The sequence below is a fragment of the Cryptotermes secundus genome, unplaced genomic scaffold (genome assembly GCF_002891405.2).
Source record: "Cryptotermes secundus unplaced genomic scaffold, Csec_1.0 scaffold70, whole genome shotgun sequence".
In the NCBI taxonomy this organism is placed as follows: Eukaryota; Metazoa; Arthropoda; class Insecta; order Blattodea; family Kalotermitidae; genus Cryptotermes; species Cryptotermes secundus.
This window is the reverse complement of record NW_019734964.1, coordinates 2487733-2510521: the sequence shown is the minus strand read 5'-3', so window position 1 is coordinate 2510521 and position 22789 is coordinate 2487733. Positions and strand designations below refer to the sequence as shown.

Genomic DNA, 22789 nt, shown 5'->3' with positions numbered 1-22789 from the left:
TTCTTGAGGAGTCGCCAAATCTGCAGCTACTCAAGAATTTCCCAACATTTTATGGAAACTAAAGGGTCATTACCGTGTTCACAAGAACCCTCCACTGGCCCTTATTCTGAACCAGATCAACTCAATCCATTTTAATATTGTCTACCCACCCACGCCTTGGCCTTCCCAGTTCTCTCTTTCCTATACGCATTCCTCGTCTCCCCCATTCATGCTACATGCCCTGCCCACCTCATCCTCCTTGACTTGATCATTCTAATTATACTTCGAGAAGGGTACAAGTTATGAAGCTCCTCATTATGCAGTTTTCTCCAACTTCCTGTGACTTCATCTCTCTTCGGTTCAAACATTCTCCTCAACACCCTGTTCTCAAAAACCCTCAGTCTATGTTCCCCCCTTAATGTTAGGGAGCAAATTTCACCATCATACAGAACTGTTATAGAGTTTAGTAATAAAAATTAAGCAACAATAGCAAGAAGATGCAAGTCTTAAAAACATTCGCTAGTTAAATATTGCTCTGCTGGTTCCGAAAAGGTATAGACATAAGCATTGTAATATTTGGCGTTAGCGGCTTTCCTAACAGTTATGGTTCTATTACCACAAAGATTTTATACCTAATATGTATACCTTGTGTAACAACAACAAAATAGCTTATTTCGCTAAGTCGCCATATTGCTATTTTTCGAATCTCAGAATGAATACCTTAATAAGATATGTAAGGTTATATTTTCCAAAGATACGTCACAATACAACAGAAAATCCGATATTAAATTGGAAAAGTCTGTAAAGAAAAGTAGGGAAAATTGCGTCATCCGGATTTACAGTGTATGCCCTTAACCTACTCGCACGATGATAAATTAGTAACGATGTAACTAATAGACGTGTAGCACGAATAGGGAAATATACATAATAATATATATACATAATATAATACTATAATATAATATATATATAAATAATAATACATATAAAATGTTGGTTAGAAACCCTCTGCATACTAGAGTATTTGGGAGACCTAGTCGTGGATGAAACGATACTATTAAAATGGAACTTGGATAAACAGATTTTTAAGACGTGAAGAACTGTAATGAATAACAAGAAGATCAATTAGCGGCGTTCTCTGAAGATGGTATCAATTTCGGACGCGATGATAGTGAATTTCGTAACCAACTCATTGTTAACTATTGGCTAGTCAAGGTAGGCCCAAAATCATTCAGTCATTACACAAAGTTAACCCCTTTCAACAACTGTCGTTTTAAAAATATCCAATTCAGCGGATACGACAAACGTAATCGGTCAGCAATTATCGAAGCGAAAGAGTAACTAACCTAATTAGTTCATTCACTTCTCGTATTCCACATAACAGAGTCCTTCTCGAGAAGCTGATAGTCTCACAGATGCTGAAGCAATTCTGCCACTATGCTGATATTCGAATGTCCTTTGCCGTGTTCACAAAAGCACTCGCCTTGGTCCTATCACGAGCCAGTTCAATCCAGCCCATAACCTCACAGATTATTTCTCTATTACTAATTTTAATATTTAATATTTCGGGCGGCCAACAATGATGGATCACCATCGAGGATTGGGTGAAATGTAAATAAGTCACCGTACGAAGCAGAGCAACGCAAAATGGCACTGATTTTTTCGGCAGCGGAAGTTCAGTGCCTGGTGAACAGTTTTTCTTTATTGCTAGTGGGGTGGGACTAAGTCCCTTGTACTGCGGCCACTTCTGGTCTATTGTACAAGCCCCAGATGATAGGTGAGGGTGACTGTGGAGCAATTGGTGGAGTGAAGATTGGCAAGGGAAACCGAAGTACTCGGAGAAAACCTGCCCCAGCCCCACTTTGTCCACCACAAATTCCACTTGACCAGACCCGGGACGCCGCGGTGGGAAGCCACCGACTAACCGCTTGAGCTAAGCGGCCTCCGTAGTCTAGAGGTAACGTTCCCACCTCATGACTCGTATTACGCGGGTTCAAATACGGCGGAGGTCGTCGAATTTTTAAGGGCGGAAAAATTCAGGGAACAAGTCCTCCGGGAGGGACTTTAAGCCGTGGGTGCCGTGGGTCCCGTGTCGTAGCTTTACGGCACGTAAAAGAACCTCATATCTCCAAAGGAGGTCACTGAGCCAAATTACGGACGTTTCCCGCCCAACAGCAGTCTCTAATACCTCTGGTAGATGGGGGAAGCATTATAGATACCTCTCAGCTAGTAGAGCCGGTCTCGCTGGCTGGGCGGGACTGATGGTAAGCACCAGTACCGGTAGGATATAGAGACTGGTAGAAATCATAGAGGGAAGCACAATGGACCAATACAGGTCTAAGTGCATGGGGAAACCCACCCTCTCCAATAACTAACTAACTAACCGCTTGAGCTATGGCGCGGCCCTGGTGAAGAGGTACTCTTTATCTCGATACCAATTTTAGGCACTTATCGATTCTTTATTTTTTTCACTTATAGACGCATGAAACAAGTTGGGCTTTGATGGCAGGCTTGTATGCCCCTGAACGAAGGGTGCGACTCGCAGTCTGTGTGTAATATCATTCGAAACAGCTGCCTTCAACGGTCGCGCAATTCCAGCCCGTCGTTCCTTCCTGCTGTGTAGGCCTGTACGCTAACAGAGTCTTTCGTTGTCACCACTGCATGGCGGCCTCCAGACAAGTAGGGCAGCTGAGTTTTTACTGACTGAGGATCCGCGGATGGCCGACAAGGCGTCATTCTCCAGTGTAAAATTCATCGTTACAGAGGACCACCGAGTTAATTGGCCGGTTCTTGTGTATACGCCAATGAATCTCCGGACGAATTTCTTGACCAGCTGAATGAATATCAGTCTCTCAAGAACTGCGGTACATGGAACTAGTTACGTGTTCCTCATGCGGAAGGACGTGGGTGGAGTACTGGGACAGGCTAAAGGCTAAATTAAATTAGATCATTATGGTTTCATTCAGTTCCTGTATGAAATTGTCGGATATACATTTACTCTGATGACAGAAACAATACAGAACCGCAATGACAATAAATCATTTTAATGCACCAACAATGACCCAGTGAAGCGCGTTTTCCTCCGTCGAATGTGCGGTAAATCAAAAGTAAATTTGTCCCGCTGCTTAATTAATTAATCATCATGCTATGAAGACGGAAAGGGAGTGGTGCGGAGCCACCATTAACTTCGGCACTAGATGAAGGTAAATGATCAGATTCACGCCTCGGCCGCTTCATCCCCGGGGAAAGAACATCCTGTAGGCATTGCATAGGAGGCTTGTTGGGCACCAAAGCTGGGCTATACGTTGTGGAGAAGAAAAAATCTCTCCCTCTGCCAGGAATGGAACCCCGGCCTTCCAGCCCGTAGGCCGTCGCTATACCGACTGGACATTATCATATTCGGAATTACTGAGTCACTAAAAACAAACGAACGAACTCCGTGGTTTGAGTCCTCAAGCGAACTATGCCGACCGAGTGACCGCCGCTTGTTGGCGAAGTTAGTGCCAACTTTAGCGCATAGAGGGTGTCGCGTGGTCAGCGCAATGGATCCCCACGGACGTTAATTTCGGTTTTCTAGACCGGAAGATGCTCTATTTAAGAGAAAAGTTTGTTGCCAAAAATTTATGCGTACTTCTCTCACACAGAACAAATAAACCCAAGTCGAGTAGAAAACGAGAAAACGAGTTAAGCCTCCGTTTGACCCGATTCTCTCCGTGCGCCAAGAGTTTCACTGGAAAGACTAGCCAATAGAATTTAAAATTTTGAAGAAATGTCTCGTTAGTTATGAAAGAAAAAGTGTCATTCAAGACTTCCACTCTCAGTAAGAGATGACCTTGGATGGATTCGGCTGGAAACCTAGATCCACCATCATACTCCTGATAATAACCATGAGAAACTCAACAATTCAGTCTACCTCATAATTGTGAAGATCTATTATCCAATTACGTCATGCTAGTTGAGACTAATCTCACAAGCTAACCTAAGTATAAAACATAGCTCAAACTGTTCACCATGAACACGAAAATACCCGTCATTTTATAGGAATATACTGGTTCATAGAATCACAATTTATTTCTGAATACTTGGGATAATAATAAAGCTTCTCGGCTTATATATAAATATTCCTAATAAGGTTATTCCAAAGACAGAAAATAATTATCTGGTATACACATGGATACACTGAAATGTAACTTATGAAAGACAGAAGGAAGCGATGGCATTAACGAAAAGACCCAAACGTAACCTTGATCACTTGCCTTCTTGCGCAGTCAGAATACATAACTTCGCAGTTAATATTTAACCCTGAACGGACATATGCCAGTCTTGATCAAAACTGTATATAGTATTCACACTCTAGCAGACATATGACACTTTTCTGCAGTTTAGTACCACCTGGCGAACCCCGGGGCTAAACCGGGTTCTTTCTGTGGAGGCGACAGCTGGTGGAAGGACCAACAAGCACGCCGCCATTTTCACGGGCACGCGCCAACACAGGGGAAGAGCTTACACGTAATGTGACAGAAGGATGGACTGCAGATAACGAAGAGCACACATACACCACGAGATTCCGAACAAATTCCAATACGCAGTTTGTTTCTAGAAGCAAAGAGAATGGGCATGGAGAGACGACACTGAGGGTCTCCTGATGGAACTGCGAAGTCACGAAAATCCGATACATGATGTGAAGGAAATTCCAGTACTGCAGTTCATACACAAACACTAAAGAATTATGTAAAAGATTTTAGATCTCCACGGCTGGTGAAAATTCGTAGGCTGGTAAAGAGATAAAATTGTTCCTGTACTTAACTAATTAATCTCTAGGATATGAAGACGTATGGGGGAGTGGATGTATAGATCCACGTTTTCTTGATCTTGACACTAGTTGGAGTGAGTGCTCAGCTCCACGCCCAAACCACTTTATCCCCGGAGAAACAGCCTCCTGGTAGGCATTGGATAGGAGGATGGGCGAGCCGCAGAGCCGATTTGGACGACGTGAAAAATAGAAAATTCTTGACCCTACCGGGACTCGAACTCCGACCCCTCGGTCGTCCAGCCCGTAGGCAGTCGCTGTATCGACTATGCTATCCGGGCTAAGCCGGGTAGACTGGTGGATGGGTACATTTTTTCTATAATATCTTTCAGGGGACGTCATACTTTAATACGTAATTTTATAGAAGAAAAATCCCTTATGTTCACTTAGATCCAGCTTATGTCGATTTTGGTTCGCTCTTTATGTTAAGAAGAGATGTGACTAATTGTATAATGATAACGCAACGAACTACGTCACTATATGACCAGGACGCGCGCACCAAGATATTTTAGATATAGCCTACCAATATTTCCTCTAGCAGAGACCACCGGGAAGACCAAGGCGTAGGTGGGTGGACAATACTAGAATGGATCTTAAGAGAGATAGGATGGGATGGTATGGATGGATAGATCTGGCTCAGGATAGAGACCAGTGGAGTGCTCTTGTGAACACGGTAATGAACTTTCAGGTCCCATAAAATGCTGAGAAATTCTTGAGTAGCTGCAGAATTGGCGGCTCCTCCAGACGGGCTCAGCTCCATGAGTAAGTAAGTAAGTAAGAATGCTTTCTGCATCTATGAACATGGACGTTAGTAACCAGCTATTATACCACGTGGTATCATTATGCATTTAACTACTATGTGAAGCAGGCGATTATTTGAGCATGAACGTATATAACAGACTGATCGTTGGTGATAAAACAACGGCATGACTGTGTTGAATCTGAGGATGACTGCGAAAAGGATTGTCTTCTGTTTGTAACTTCGTGGAAATAGGAGAGAATAGCATATTTAGAAGGGGCATATCGCCTCAATCTTCAATGTGGAACAGTAGGCCACGTTAGAGACCCGAAAGTGAAGGCGGTAACTCAGCTGGTTTCCTGTTTTAATTTTTTTTTACCCTGAAAACAGAGGCGATATGTTGCTCCCAAATCTTGGGCTGTCTCCGAATTACAAGGGGTTACAACATAAGAGACCGTAATCATGGGCAACATGACTGTTTAGAATGAAATAATTGTCCAGAGAAAAAATATTTCTATACTTCCTGGTAGATTTTAAAAAAATCAATTTGTCTGATATTATTATTATTAGATTTGCAGAGAACAGAGCATGTCAAAAATAGGCGTACTTGGTTTACTGCATCCGATATCAGATTTAATGAAATAATGTAAGAATTTTCAATATGAAATGTAGTTAAAATCCATTTCTTCCAAAGCGAAGTCGTCACATTCTTCCAGCTATGTTTACGCACCGCTAAGAAACGGAGCTAAATACAGAGTTCTCGTCACAAACGGCGTCACTGTGTAGCATAAGCCCAAGTTTCAACAGAGTTAATACTACATTCCGAACTGAGTAATGATCAAGAGCCAGCTACATCCACATCACAACCTATATCCAATCAGCTCTTTTAACCATATGCTCTAAGTCTCAGCTTTCATAAAATTCTCCCACTAAAATTTTATAGGCTGCGCAACTTTGGTCCTCTATGTCAGAACATATTTCTTAACCAAGAACTTCTCTCGATTTTAAAATATTGTGACGTATTGCGCTATGGAGCACAACATCTCCCCCGCCAGCAGTGACGTAACACTCTCGACAGTGTTGCTAGGCAACCTGTAAACACGGCGTCAGGCAACAGCGGTACCTATCACGTAACTGTTTTCTGTGTTGTCCGTGCCGAGGCTAAATAAGTAGCAGCGAACACTATTCAGTAGTACTGAGTGATTAGTAGTGAGTAGTGAGTATTGAGCCAGTTACTAGAGAAAGAGTAACCAGTCAGTCGAAATATAGCAGCCGCCGAAGTCAGTTAAAATGTAGTAGCCGCCGAAGACAGCTGAAATATAGCAGCAGTCGTGGGAAGAAGAACCGAACACGTGGTTAGAAGATTTGATGCGATAAATTGTGATACTGCCGAGGGCAGTAATTGTGAGATTGTAAGAGCGAATGTGCAATAAATTTGCTATATCAAATACGGCGTGAAGTTACTTGTCGCGCGTTATACACCCAACACGTGGCAATATATAGGTTATATACTTAACAGAATTACATATAATAATAAAATATAGTCAGCGTATTATTCGTTACTTTCTGTAACTTGTAGAATCTCATATTCTTACAACAACACATGCTAAACTAACGGCCAGACAATTCCAGAGATACATTTGAGTTCTGTGTTATGTAAAAAATGACATTTACTACAAATTAAAATGGCCTACCTTGGGACGGCTCTGTGATGCGGGCGTCTGCAAAAGAAAGAAAAACACAATCAGTTTACCGCTAGACTCCCCGCCGACCTGAATGAGTCCCAACTGGGCGAGTACGTAAAAAAAATGTTAAAAGTTAAAAAATTAATTAAGCACCACACCATGAAGATGATTAGGAGAGTGGAGGTAATAGCTCCACTTTTCTTGACGTCCTCACTGGATGAAGCTGAGTGGCCAGCTTCGCACTCCGGCTGCTTTACCACCGGGGAAACCGAACCTGGACCCATTGGATTGGAGGCTGTGTGGGCCCCAGACACGGTCCGGATATTACAAAAGGGATAACAATCTCTTGCTTTTAACAGAAATTGAACCCCGATTCCTCGGTCGTCCAGCCCATAGCCTAGTATCCATACCGACTCAGCCATCCAGGCTCCGCCTTGAATTTGTATTGCTATAAACTAGGCTAATAATCATCTCTAATATTTCAAATTTAAATAGATATGACGAGTGCTACCTTCTGGGATATTACACTGGGTAGTCTGGTAAAAGTCAAATAATGATTCAGTGGAACATATCGCCTCCGAAACCTCGGCTGACTTCCACCGGACTACACAGCCTTATAGACCAGAAGGTACAAAAACTCCGTGGCCTGAAGTCTGCAAGTGAACTATACCAACCGAGGCACCGCCGCTTGTCGGCGAAGTTAGTGCCAACTTTTGCGGATAGAGGGTATCTCATGGTCTGGGTAACGGTTTCCCACGGCCGTTAATCTCGGTTTTCTAGACCGGAGCCGCTATTTCCTTGAAATAGCTCCTCAATTATCATCACGAGGCTGAGTGGACCCCGTTCCAGAGTCAGAAGGAAAGAGACCACTGGGAAGACCAGGACGTAGGTGTGTGGACAATATTAGAATGGCTCTTAGAGAGATAGGAGGGGATGGTATCGACTAGATTGATCTGCCTCGCGTGGAGGGCTCTTGTGAACATGGTAATGAACCTTCAGTTCCATAAAATGCAGGGTAATTCTTGAGTGACTGCAGAATTCGCTGCTCCTCCAGATGGGTTCTATTCCATGTGTAAGTAAGTAAGTAAGTAAGTAAGTATATGTATATATATAGTCACGTGTCCGGGTATCAGTGACAATTAATGGATTACGGATATGACGGAGCTATTTTATTGATAAGTTGCAACCACAGAGAATTATAACTCTCAAAATTATTATTGAAACAATAACACACAAAGCAAAGCCTTCACACTTTAATTCTAATCTTCGTTTGTAGCCTCCGGGGCTCTGCTGTTGGATTCTGTCTGCCTGTCCCTTGTCTTAGCTACTCTTATATCTTCTCTTGAACTCTGTAGAAGTTCAGCCTCACTAGGCCCTGGGGTCGACTCAGTCTCTAACAGAAATGAGTACCAGGAATCTTCCTGGGGGGTAAAGGGCGGCCGGCGTGTAAGGCTGACAACCTTACTGCCATCTGTGAACCGATTATCTAGATAATGTGGGAAACGTCTCATATCTTATGGGCATCCACGGCTTGTTACAGGGATAGCTTCAGATTTTACCTATGTAAGTTATTGATGAAATGTATGCAGGTTTTTTGTTAACGGCAATAGTAGATTCCGCAGTAATCACGGGACAAAAGGGCTATATCAGTTTTACAGAACTGTCTCAAGTCAACCCAAAAAAAATTAAATCATTCGCAATCCAAGTCAACTAAACCCAAACCACCCAAATTATTCTCACGACTGCGTTTGTTAATTAAAAACATGTGCAACACAGTTCGTCGAGAGAAATGAGACTAAGACTCATATACACTGAAGCGTAGATCCTGTAAAGGAACGGAAGTCTTTGAACCCTTATGAAGATGGCGTCTACAATTAAAGTTGCTTTGGCCAGATTTAAGAGAGATCAGAACCACAACTGCGTGTTACGAATGCCTTGTAACCGAGCTAATTAAAAAGGAATGGACTGTAATGAGAATATGAGCCCTGGGAGAACTTAAGGGCGAAACAACTTCGCGAATCCAGGGAAAAGAACACGTCAAAACGCATGTGTAAAACTACAGATTAATTACATTAAATGGAAAGATATGAAACTTCAGAGCTTTCATATTACGTTTCGCAATGAAATGAGCCTTTCTCCTGGAACACAGTTCTTTTAATTATTTTCTGTTGTTGACCATGGATCGTAAGCCTAGAGACTTGAAATTCACCGATGTGGTAAAGCATGAAATTTACCAAAACAGGACTGTTTAAAAAATTAATTATTAAGTAACACTATAATCTTATACGGGGGCACGCGGTAGCGTAGTTGGTTGAGGAACTATGTTACAAGCCGGAAGGTCGCGAATTCAAGTCCCGATGAGGTCACTCAATTTTTTTCCAACTGACCTGATCCTTTCAGCCGCACTATGGCCATGGGGTCGACTCAGCCTCTAACAGAAATGAGTACCAGGAATATTCTTGGAATGTTCTTGGGGGTAAAGGGCGGCCGGCGCGTAAGGCTGACAACCTTGCAGCCATCTATCAGCCGATTGTCTGGGAAATGTGGGAACCTCAAGATATCACAACCCTATGGGCCTCCACGACCTGTTATAGGGATACCTTTACTTTTACTATAATTTTATTCTAAATATTTTATGCGTCATTCAAAGTACATTACTTACTTACTTACTTACTTATGGAGCTGAGCCCTTCTTGAGGAGAAGTCAAATCTGCAGCTACTCAAGAAGATCCCCAGTATTTTATGGAACCCGAAGGTTCATTACCGTGTTCACAAGAACCCTCCACTGGTCCTATCCTGAGCCAGATCAATCCAATCCATACCACCCCACCCTATCTCTCTAAGATCCTTTTTATTATTGTCCACCCACCTACGCCTTGGTCTTACCAGTGGTCTCTTTCCTTCTGGCTTTCCCACCAATATCCTATATGCATTCCTCGTCTCCCCCATTCGTGCTACATGCCCTGCTAACCGCATCCTCCTTGACTTGATCATTCTAATTATAATTGGAGAAGAGAACAAGTTATGAAGCTCCTCATTAAGCAGTTTTCCCCAACCTCCTGTCACTTCATTCCTCTTCGGTCCAAATATTCTTGTCAGCACCCTGAAATCAAACACCCTCAATCTATGTTCCTCCCTTAATGTCAGAGACCAAGTTTGACACCCATACAGAAGCACAGGCAAGATTATAATTTTGTATATTTTGATATTTATGTTTTATGTTTAGAGTACATTAGTTAAATTAATTTAGTTTCCCAGGTTTCAGTGAATATTAATTAAATTTTGACATAAATACCATTTATTATTTATCTTACTTTCCACTGCAAAGAATTCTAAGAAAGTCGTTTCAATTACAACACTTCTTTCTTACTGGATGAAGGCAATAAACAATAGAAAATCGGTCGAGCGCATTAAATTATCCCACGATATGTATTATCCATTATGTTATAGCCATAAGGCCAAGTAGATGCGTTCTCCCCCCCTTCGCCTAAGGACTGAAACAGATGCAGTTTCCGAAACGTCGTGTTTTCTGTTCTCTAGAATACCGGACGACGGAAAAAGTACAAAAACCCAGTAATTCTGTATATACACATACTTTAATTTTAACCTAAGAGCAATTTTCTGGGACATATATTTCTTGGGCTTACTTGGAAGCAAAGAGGAAATATGAGCAGATCTGGGCCCCAAAAGCAGGACTAGAACTTGTCCCGAACCCTGTAGGAATACGGAATATCAACTTCTGCTGAATGTTCGATATTATGAATTATTGAAAAGTGAAGGAGAAACCTGTTATTGTTACAATATTATCTCAAGTTACAAGAGAAGTAGCTAAAGGAATAAGGGGCACGAAACTCCATTGAAGCAGGTTTCGGAACCGGAAGTTCCAACTACAAGGCAGACAGTACGTGGCGCACCCGGAGGTAAATTCCTTTGTAGACCTCACATCCGCACGAAGGCTCCATCCTACAGAATAGTACGTAGGCGTTTAGAAGGAGACGAACCGCATACGAACAAAAGTAGAATTGGCGTTTCGAGAAGCAAGCATTTTGCAATAATGAAATAAATACTTGCAAATTTGTATTTATGCCTGTTTCGCACAAAATTAATAAAAGGATTAATTAACGGGGAGATCGCGTCTGTCCGTCCAGCCGTGTGTTTCACTTTCTAAGCCATGGATGTCCAACTGCAGTGTGGCAACTGCCCACATTCAAGCAAATGTAAACGGCCGTTGCTAAGCAATGATACTTGCGTTGTCACTGTAACATTTGCTTGAATGTGGGCAGTTCCCACATCAGATTACTGTGGAGCAACATTTGTGAGCTTCGCGTTCCAGCCGATATACCCCCCGAGGAATAAATCACAAGTACCCACTGAACAGAAGTTTAGGTGAGTCCCCGAGAAAGTAAATAATGTGTTTGCTGGATTTGAGGTTCTCACAGCAATGACTATAACAATTCCGTCCTCCTGAATGTAACGCCATGTAGTCTGGCAGAAATTCACCGGCCTTCTTCTTGTTGCTTGGCTTATTCTTCGACAATGATAGTGGAGGCCGTACTTTCGGTCGAAACGTCTGTCAACTTCTGCCGGACTACAAGTCTTTACATTTTAGGATATCACTCTTCAAAATATTCTGATTTGCGAGTTAGAAAACTGTCGTGTTATTAGCTTCGAATGACGGACCAGTGTGTGCAAATTCGCCATAAACGCGTTTGGGGAAGGTTTTGAATAATGGCATAGGAGAAAATTATCGTTGTTTATTTGAGGGACTATATCAATATTACCCTGGAATGCCTCAGTGAATCTGTAGTCACGATATTTTCATATTAGCACGAATCTAGGAATTCGATGTCCTTTTCGTTATAGAAAATAAATAAAATAAAATACGAGATTTTTAATCTGAAAAAAAAAAAATCGCATTGTTGTGCGTGAAGGAGACCTCCAGGTCATTGCTACTACCTTCTGTATGCAAAACGGAGGAAGCATTAGGGTAACAAAAGAAGTATCTGCACGTGGCCAGAAATCGCCGAATACTCTATGCACCTCACTGCAATAATGGCCCATATCCACTACTTAAAACAAGCTTCGTAGTTCAAGTCCAACATCCTTTATCCTTACGCCCCAATTTGTTAGTTTACATCCAAAGTAATTTCCATCCTATAACTAACAAGAAAGCACAGTGCATTGCTGGAAACTGATTCCTTAGTTGTATGACTTTCTTATCACAATCACTGTGAACTAGAATATACAAAACTATAATTTTGTCTGTGATTCTGTATGGGTGTGAAACTTGGTCTCTGACATTAAGGGACGAGCATAAACTGAGGTGTTTGAGAACAGGGTGTTGAGGAGAATATTTGGACCAAAGAGAGATGAAGTCACAGGAGGTTGGAGAAAACCGCACAGTGAGGAGCTTCACAACATGTACTCTTCTCCAAGTATAATTAAAATGATCAAGTCATGGAGGATGAGGTTGGCAGGGCATATAGCACGAATGGGGGAGACGCGGGTTTCGTATAGGATACTGGTGGGAAAGCCAGGATGAAAGGGACCACTAGGGAAGACCAAGGCGTAGGTGGGTGGACAATATTCAAATGGATCTTAGAGAGATAGGATGGGATGGTATGGATTGGATTGATCTGGCTCAGGATAGGGACCAGTGGGGGGCTCTTGTAAAAACGGTAATGAACCTTCGGGTTCCATAAAATGCTGAGAAATTCTTGAGTAGCTGAAGATTTGGCGGTTCCTCCAGAAGGGCTCAGCTCCATGAGTAAATAAGTAAGTGAATTCTGTAGCTGCATGAACCATGCAGAATGTAACAAGAGTTCCTTTCTTTAGGGAAGTTTAGAGTGTGTACTTACATAATAAAATGTAGTATAAATTTTAAATAAATTCATTAAGTGTCTCACGTAATTCAGTAAAAACAGAAGAAAATTAATGAAAAATTAATAATATTTCGTGGGTCTTTTCTTTTGCGAAATTTTAAGCAAACTGTGTAAAAATAACGATACTTTTTTATATTTCCCATGGCTTCTCAATGGAGAGATCTGTAACGCCGAGGGAGGCGTTAGGGCTCTTGACTTTGTATCTGAATCCCAGTCGTGCTGCCAGTCATCGTGACTGAGATAGGCCATATCGTAGTTCTCCCCAGTCACTCCATGAAAATGTCAGGGTAGCCTTTAGAATAGGCGACGGCTGTATCATTCCCTGTCCTTATCTCTTTACCATTCACCATCATCTTCCATCTCAATGGACGCTAACATCTTCAGTTAAAATAGCGTCTTTAAGAAACTAGGTAAAATATGTCCATGTACGAGTATATGGACAGTGTTTACTAGGCAAACAGAATTTGAACATGACCACTTCCTTCAAATTCAATTCATTATTTACAGATAATCCCATCACTTAAAGCTAAGCAATGGAGATGCATTGGGTTGTGAGACCTTAATTCTACCACATTTTATCCAAACAATCTGCTCACAGATGGCGGTAAGGTTGTCAGCCTTATGCGCCGGCATCCCTTTACCCCTCCCCCCAGTAGGATTCCTGGTAGTCATTTCTGTTAGAAGCTGAGTCGACCCCAGGGCCATAGTGCGGCTGGAAGGATTAGGTCAATTGAAATAATCCACCTCATCTGGGCTCGAACTAGCGACTTTCCGGCTTGTAGCATAGTGCCTCAACCAACTACTCTGTCGCGTGCCTCAAGAGTATCAATACACAATGAATAAATGAATGTATCAACAGCTAAAAATCGGACTTCAAGAACAAAGAAACAAATGTGTAATTAGCATACACGATTACAGAGTTCGCGACTTGTGCCATTTTTAACCGCAGACACAACAGATATGCAAACCGGAAAGTACGACGACGCAATTCGTGTTCGCCTCGCCCGGCTTCTGCCACTGCTCTGAACACCATGAAATCCTTCAGCCTGTTACTATCCGGGTAAGGTACATCCTTTGTATCCAAGGATGATGATGCTTAAATGACAATTACGCCTCCTTTTGCAGGACGTTCGTGATAAGACTGGAACATGAGAAATTGGATTTCTTTCTTTTGCTCTACAGCCTGAGTTTGGGCCTTGGTATGCCTCCGTGAAACTCTCCGTTTCACTTCGGTTTACTAGGTCTTAGACATTCTGTTGGACTCCTTGGGCGGGTGATCAGTTCGTCGCAAGGTTCTACCTGTGCAGAAATACAGAAAAACACACACACACAAAAACACTGAACATCCATGCCCTGAGTGGGATTCGAACCCACGATCCCGGCTTCCGAGCGAGCGAAGACAATGCATGCTTTAGACCTCTCTGCTACCGTGAACGGCATGTGAAATTGGATATGTTATTTTAATTATATGAGCAGGAATAACTCAGTCGGCATAACGATGGGCTACGGGCTGGAGGGCCGGAATTCAGTTCCCGGAATGGGAAAGCAATACTGAGTATTGAGTATTGAGTATTGAGTCTCGCCGTTTCTTTTTCGCAATGTTTAGTAAAATGTATCTGGGGGACGAAGGCCTTAATCGGAGATAGGTGGGCTCAGAAGCAAGCGTTTTGCTTGGAGAACAAAGGTACGTGTTCTGTGACGCCACAAACCGAGCATGAAGCTTCATCCTCCTCTACAAAGTGAGAGGAAGTTACTGTGATATGAGTCAGTCAGAAGGTGTAGCTTCTATTGTCAAGGCGAGCTTTAGCTCTACAGGCAGTTCCAAAAATATCGCAACACCCATGTGATCGTTACCCATACTGATACTGTAAACCTCAGTATGTCTGCAGGGGCGGTAACAACTGCTTGCTTCTGGTTGCCCTTGACAGTGTTAAATTATATGGAATCGAAAGAAAGGATTAGAGTGAATACCTTGGGAAGGGTGTGTAATCAAGTTAAAGGTGTCATTTCGCTTAATTAATTAAGCATCACGATATGAAGACGTATGGGGGAGTGGAGATATTGTTCCACCATTCCTGACCTAGTCACTAAATGAAGGTGAGTGGTCTGCTTCCAGTCCCTCCCGCTTTAGCTCGGTGTCCTTCGGGTAGGAGTCTGAGTGGAACCGAGGGCCGGTCTGGACTCTATGGGGAAAAAAATATCTCTTGCCCATACCGAGAATTGAACTCCGGTCGTCCAGCCCGTAGCCTAATCACTGTACAGATTTGCTATCCAAATTGTTCCCTCTGCCATTATAAATGTTGTTTAGACTTACCACATTAGGGAGACTGGAAAGTATTGCTTTCTTTCTTAACCTAAACTTAATGGTAGAAAAGAGTCTTTTGTGCCCCTCGAGTCTTCTAATTTTGGATCGAAACTGGCTAGATATAATCTTTGGTAGCAGAGAGATGCAGCCCACACGTTTACTTTGTCAAATAGTTAGCCATCGAGTTGCCTATGAGGCAGTAAAAAAAAAAAAAGTAAAGCTATCCCTGAATAGGCCGTGGAGGCCCATAGGGTTGTGAGATGTTGAGGTTCCCACCTTTTCTAGACAATCGGCTCATAGATGGCGGCAAGGTTCTCAGCCCTTCGCGCCGGCCGCCCGTAACCCCCAAGAATATTCCTGGTACTCATTTCTGGTAGAGCCTGAGTCGACCCCAGGGCCATATTGCGGCTGGAAGGACTAGGTTCATTGAACAAATAATCCAATGACCTCATCGGGACTTGAACCAGCGACCTTCCGGCTTGTAGCATAGTGACTCAACCAACTACGCTACCTCGTACCCCCAACCCGCCCCTCCTTGTTTATGCAGTGCTCGTTTGAATTTTTGCCCATCCCGAAGGCTATATACGTCCTGGCGTTTAATATCGATTCCAAGGGGATTGCCGGGTATCCCAAATTTCTACTTCAGCTGCTAAGTGTTGTCTACTGAGGAGGGGCAGGAAATGCAGCATATTTGAGTATAAGAGGAATGAGTGTAGGTTTTATGTAGGAAAACCACTAGGGAGACCTAGGCGTAGGTAGGAGGATAATATTAAAATGAATTTTAGAGAAAAAGGATGAGGTGATATGGACCTGATTAATCTGGCTCTAGGTAGGGACCAGTGGCGGGCTCTTGTGAATAAGTTAATGAGCCTTTGGTTTCTATAAATTGATGGTAAGTTCTTGGGTCTCTGCAAACTAACAGCTTCTCAAGAAGGACTCGTCTCCCTGGAGCTAGTTAAGTGTTGCATGGTTTAGGATGTCGTTCGTTAATGAGCAGAGAACCATTTGCGTAGATGAAATAGATTATAGTCATTATCAGTGGATCTTATCTTCATCTGGCATTCGTATGCAGCTGCGTGTTGGACTCCTGTCATTTACATACTTTGTTTTATACTTCGTGTTGCTTATTTAGTGTGGATTTCCATGTTCTTCTGTATTCTTCATGATTTCTTCCTCTTACAGGCAAAGATCCGCTCCATGCAAGCGGCAGGAAGTATAACAGGTGTATATTGTGTCTGTTGCACAGGACTCGCATGGACAGAACACAAATGGTGCGCCAGTAGCTGACCCAGAGCAGGACTGCTCTCTGGTCGGAGGCCGACAGAACGAGAGCCACACCGTGGTTAGATTTCGACGAGCTCTGGATACGTGTGACAGAAACCACGATTACGTGCTGGGGGTGAGTCTTAACTGCTCCGAAATTCATCGAAGCACACACTGTATATTCGATGAACAAAACTGCATGTAACGAATGCAACTGAAGACGTCATACACGTTTAAATGCCTGAATGTCTGTCCTTGCACTTCACATCCGAAAATTTTGATCGGTGAACATGAAAGGAACAGACCACTGGGAGACTTAGGTATAGATGGGTGCATAATAATAAAATGAATCTTCGAAAAATGGGATATGAAGGTGTTGACTGGATTCATCTCCTTCAAAAGAAGATCGGAGTATGGCCTCTCGTGAAAAACAGAAGGTATAATAAATATTTCCACAAGATGGAAATATTTTTGACCAGCGGCACGAATATTAGCTTCTCAATAAATTATAGTTAGTTAGTTGGGGGGGGGAGCACGCGGTAGCATAGTTGGTTGAGTCGCTATGCTACAAGCCGGAAGGTCGCTGGTTCAAGTCCCGATGAGGTCATTGGATTTTTTCAATTGACCTAATCCTTCCAGCAGCACTATGGCCCTGGGGTCGACTCAGCCTCTAACATGAACGAGTACCGGGAATATTCTTCGGGGTAAAGGGCGGCCGGCGCGTAGGGCTGACAACCTTACCGCCATCTATGAGCCGATTATCTAGAAAATGTGGAAACCTCAACATCTCACAACCCTATGGGCTTCCACGGCCTGTTACAGGGATACCTTTACGTTTTATTTTTACTTTAGCTAGTTAGTTGGCTAGGTGTACTTGCCTCCCGTGAGAGAGCAGTATCCGTGTTTTATGTCGGGAAACAAAAAATTACGTGAACAGTAATGTAGTGTTAAGAGACGCCCAGATTTATTTCGAACTGAAATGTCAATATCATTCCTCGAAACAAATTACCTACCTCTTATCATTAAAGAGTTCACTAAGATCACAAAATGATAGACGTAAAAAAGTTAAGTAGATAAGGTTATGTATGTTGAAGAGGAGGTTTGCGCGCTCCAGTGACGCGGAGAGTTATGCTGGCTGGAGCATAAGGTCCTGGTAGAGCTACCCACGCCAGGCAGGTCAAACAGTAGGGGACAAACGAAGTGTAGTCCGGGGTTTTCCAGGTTAGGATTTGGGTGTGGAGCTAACAGCCTCACTCCGGAAAAATTCACTGTTACGAAACCATTGAAAGGACAAGAGACACAGAACAGCAGCGCCAGTAAAAAAGAAAACGAATGCAAACGTGGGTAAGAATGCGGTCGTCTGATTACTGTAATATACTGTAAATCACGTTAAGAGATTAAAGAAATTGCTAGAATACTCAGTCATATCAGCGGGTAATAATTCCGATACTCGAACAGTGTACCTAGACTACCTAGAATTTTACCGCAATGTCGCCTGATTAGATTACAGTTCCGTAAGACAATTGTTGTGGTTGCCAGGGAGATACTGTACGAGTGATATGGGCAACCCAAGATTCGGACCCAACGTTGGATGGTGGGGAGATTGTGGGCATGACTTGGCACGGCAAGGAACATCGCGGGGTTCGACCCCTGCACCTACTGACCCCGCCCGTCAAAAAGGGAGCACCTCACGGGTCGCACACAAGACACTGGGACGTAACCCTTCAAAATGTGAGTAATGATATGTAATAATTCTTTGACGTTTGTGGCAACAGTTCAGCATTACAAAGAGTTTTGTCTCCTGAAAGTCAACTGACGTTTCGGAGGTATATGTCGTCTCCAACTTCAGGGTGGAAGACTAAACCAAGCAAGAAACCAGCGTAAAAGCAGGTGGCAAGCAGACACATCCCTTTTCCACTGTTGGAGTATATTTAGTATATGTGACATTTCGGTTGTTCCCCTTGTTTGCAGCTTCAGGTGAGAGGGTGTAATTATTCTGGCAGATATATTTATTGTTTATGCGTCTGCATGCTAAGTGAGTCCCTTGTCATGACAGAGTAGCGCAACTCCAGACTGCGAATGAAGGTACTGTAAATATAATTTTTTAAATCAGCAATAGTGGACAGTCATCAAGCGATGGTCCTTGAGATTGGGTACTTATGGGTTAAGAACCCTTCACTGTATAATCTGATACGTTACGAAATTTTACAAAGAATATAGGTGTATAACACACTTTCAAATTCCATAAAATGCTGGAAATATATTGAGCAGCTGAGAAGCCGTCGTCTCCTAAGAAGGAATCTGCTCCATGGAGATAGTAAGTAAAGTTATCCTCGTGCTTAACTAATTACGCACTACGTCATGAAGGCGTACGGGCAAGTGGATGTATAGATCCACATTTTCTTCACCTCGGAATTAGTTGGAGGTGAATAGTCAGCTTCACGCCTTACCCCAGGGAAGAGAACCACCGGTATCCATTGTATAGGAGGCTGGGTGGGCCCACAGCCGGTCTGGACAAGGTGTAGAAGAGAAAATTCTTGCCCTTACCGGGACTCGAACTCACACCCCTCAAGCCTGTAGCCAGTCGCTGTACCGAATACGCCAGTCCGGCTCTTCATGGACATAGTTAGATTTTATATTTTGTATAGAAAACCGAGATTAACGGCCGTGGGGATCCGTTGCGCTGACCACGTGACATCCTCTATCCATATAAATTAGCACCAACTTCCCCGACAAGCGGCGGTCGCTCGGTCGGTATAGTTCACTTACGGATTACAGGCCACGGAGTTTTTTTGTTTATAATACTTTCAGCGGTCGGTATTGAACTCGGAACCTCAACATCGTAATGTTAGGGTTCAAGTTAAGTACTTAATCAAATAATTACACGTTCAATTCCGACAAAATCATGAAATCTGGAGCTGAGGTTCTCACAGCAGTCGCTGCAAAGAACCTTATCTTCTGAAATATAACGCTGTGAAGTACAGTGAAAGTCAACTGACGTTTCGGAGAACATGTTTCCTGTGTCTGTTGCTTACTTCACGCAAATTTCTTTCATGGCTTAAACTTCAACCCTGAAGATGAAAGCAATATGTTACTCCAAAACGTCTCTTAAATTTTACCGGTCTCCACGGCGTTCCACCACAGAACATAGGTCTCTTCAACAAGAAATCTGTCATAAAATAATAACAATCACCTGGAGACAAAATTACTGCCCACCGCCAAAACACTGTGTACCGATAAATTAAATATACTTGAAAACATATTCATGGTGTAAAGATATTCACTTCTGCATATCGCATTCTTCTTTAAAATAAGAGACGGTACAGATTCTTCACATGCATCTGCACATTGCACTAAAACCAGCCTAACAGTAGTATCCATTTTGTTCTCAGTTCACAATTCCAGACAACATGGACACACTCTACTGGTGCAAGATTTTCAAAGTGCCCCCCATGCAGAAGAAACATCACATGATTGGTGTAAGTATTAACATGTCAGTAAATCCATCAGAAGCTATGTTATGGCCGTGGACATGATGCAGAAACCTGTTTCAGGAATTTTTAATTCATAAAATCAATGACAGCGAGTCGTATGAACAAATTTCAATTTTTTGTAAGAAGTACAATTAAAAATTATTATTTTTAACAGGAGATCTAAGTCAATTTTACTTCCAGCTCCTAATCATCATCACAATCATTGCCAAAATTTGCCTCCTCATTAATACCTTTCTCGTCCCTTCTCTTCCTCCTTCTTAATGAATGTCCATGATGGAAGTGTATTTTGAAAGTAGCTGCATCAAACTTTTCATAGCTATCCTCAGTATCAATCTTTAACTGTACAAAGACCACAGTTTTAAACAGGTAAAAACAAGTTTGAGTTTCCCCTTAGTAAGTATCTCAACTTCGTTCTTAGAAAAATTATTACAACCCAGTACTTCATCCAGTAAGCAATAAGTATCTGCCCCAGTGTGCACATCATTGCTTAGAGGCAGCAACACAACAATGTGATGGTATGTACTGATCTTCACTTATTCACTCACAAAAGGAGTTCAGCCCTTCTTGAAAAGCCACCAATTGTGCAGCTACTCAGGAAATTCCCAGGAATTTATGGAATATTAAGGGTCATTACCATGTTCAAAAGAGCCCTCCACAGGTCCCTATCCTGAGCCAGATCAAGGCTAACCATACCTTCCCTGTCTCTCTAAGATTCATTTTAATATTATTCGCACACCTATGTCTTGTTCTTCCTACCGGTCTCTTTCCTTCTAGCTCTCCTACCAATATCCTATACGCATTCATCTCCTCCCCTATTCGTGCAACATGACCTACTCGTTTCATACTCATTTACTGGGTCATTCTAATTATACTTCCAAAGACTTAAAGTCAGGAAACTCCTCATTATGTAGTTTTCAACAAAATTCCCATTCCTTCATTTCTCATCAGTACAAATATTCTTCTCAACACGCAGTTCTCAAACACCCTCAGTCTATGTTACTACGTCCTTCAGCATAAGAGTAACTAAACCTAATATTTGATCTATTTTGCTGAATTTTAAAGATATCCAATGTCGCAGATAATTAATCAAAATTTCTAGATATATGTATATAAACATACACACATATCACCGTCTTATTATTTACAAACACCTCTTCATAAAAGGAAAGAAACGTAACTTCATTTTCTGCACCGGATATTTACGTCACACAGACAGGGCAGCCAACCTCTTAACATGACTGAAATAAAATCATTCCATTATCAGTTCGATTACAGGACGGTAATTTTTAAAAATAATTTTTACCCATTTTCGTCTATATTATTATTCTACTTCAAATCCAGGAAGGTAAATTCGGGCGAAACAAATGCCAAGGAATCACTGAATTGGTCACGTATCCATCCACGAGAAACAAGGGAACGATTTCACTGATAATTAAGATTTTTCGTCATAACGTTATGCCACTGGAGGGCACCATAATGCCATAATATCTGATATTCAGTAATCATTTGTATCACGGTCAGGAATGTGTAAACTCGTGAAGTGGGAGCGGCGTTTTCGACACAATCTAAGCTATCACGTAGCAAAATAACCTCGGAATATAAGAACACAGATCGATATTCTCGGTGGAAAAACTGTAAACACCCTCCATTTTATACATAACGCCATATTTCGATTTATATTCCATGTTACGACTGCCTTATATAACGTTCCTTTAAATAGCAGCTTCGTAAATGACGTCACTCGTAGGTATGCGCAATGAAATACTGCGCATCCACCTATACCTCAGGGGTGCATTCGCTGATGTTAGGTTAGGTTACGTTAGGTTAGATTAGATTGGGTTGAGCTGGGTTGGGTTAGGTTACGTTAGGTTAGGTTAAGTTAGGTATGCGCAGTAGACTTTTGCTCATCCATCTGTATCTTGGAGGGGCCCAAGCTACGTAGTTTACGCTAATGTTAGTTTTTGAGTGTACATTATGACAAGAGTGCGCAAAGGACTACTGCGCATCGTTACGCTCAGTTGAGCCCTGTTTGGCCGTCTGCCATATCTTACGACTTAATGTCTCTGATAGCGTATGAAATCATTATATATTTATGCCGGACACTTTATTTTAGAATTTTCTCACATTATAATCATTTGCGTATTTCTTTCTTCTAACCTCTCTACGTAATCTATGAAACCGGGAATATATTACGATATTTATAATGGTCGTAAATGCAATATTTCCAAAATATTGATATTTCAGAACGCTCTCAGATGCATGATATCACAATTATCTTCATTGACTCTTACAATTTCCAAAATTTCTCGAAATATTATCATTTCGAACGTTCCCATTATTAACTTTATTACGTTTCTCGACATATGTGAAGCATATACATGTACTTTATGCGAAAGATATCCAACCCCCAATACTAGTGCTCTAATATTACATAGAAAAATCACTCATTACGATCTGAACCTAAAAAACTATCATTCAAATTTCTTCTAAACATTAAAGTAAAAAACGAACCCATCACTATAATGTTCAACACTAAGCTATGAAGTAAATTTACAAGAATGTCAGCTGTAACAACTCCTGCTTTCCTGTAAACAATGTCAGTCTGTAAGCAGTTTAATAGATGGAAAAAAAA

General features: G+C 42.1%; 1 protein-coding gene across 2 annotated transcripts in view; it reads left to right on the top strand.

Moving 5' to 3' along the window:
• The window catches only part of LOC111869051 (MOXD1 homolog 1), a 74080-nt gene that overhangs the window by 25572 nt on the left and 25719 nt on the right, over window positions 1–22789 (top strand). The window contains exons 2-4 of one of the 2 annotated variants that reach the window (XM_023860252.2): window positions 16647–16799; window positions 18203–18394; window positions 20056–20142. In XM_023860252.2, the coding sequence (XP_023716020.1) occupies window positions 16647–16799; window positions 18203–18394; window positions 20056–20142 (432 nt within the window). The remainder of the gene's footprint in view (window positions 1–16646; window positions 16800–18202; window positions 18395–20055; window positions 20143–22789) is intronic. The other variant, XM_023860253.2, reaches the window with a different exon arrangement.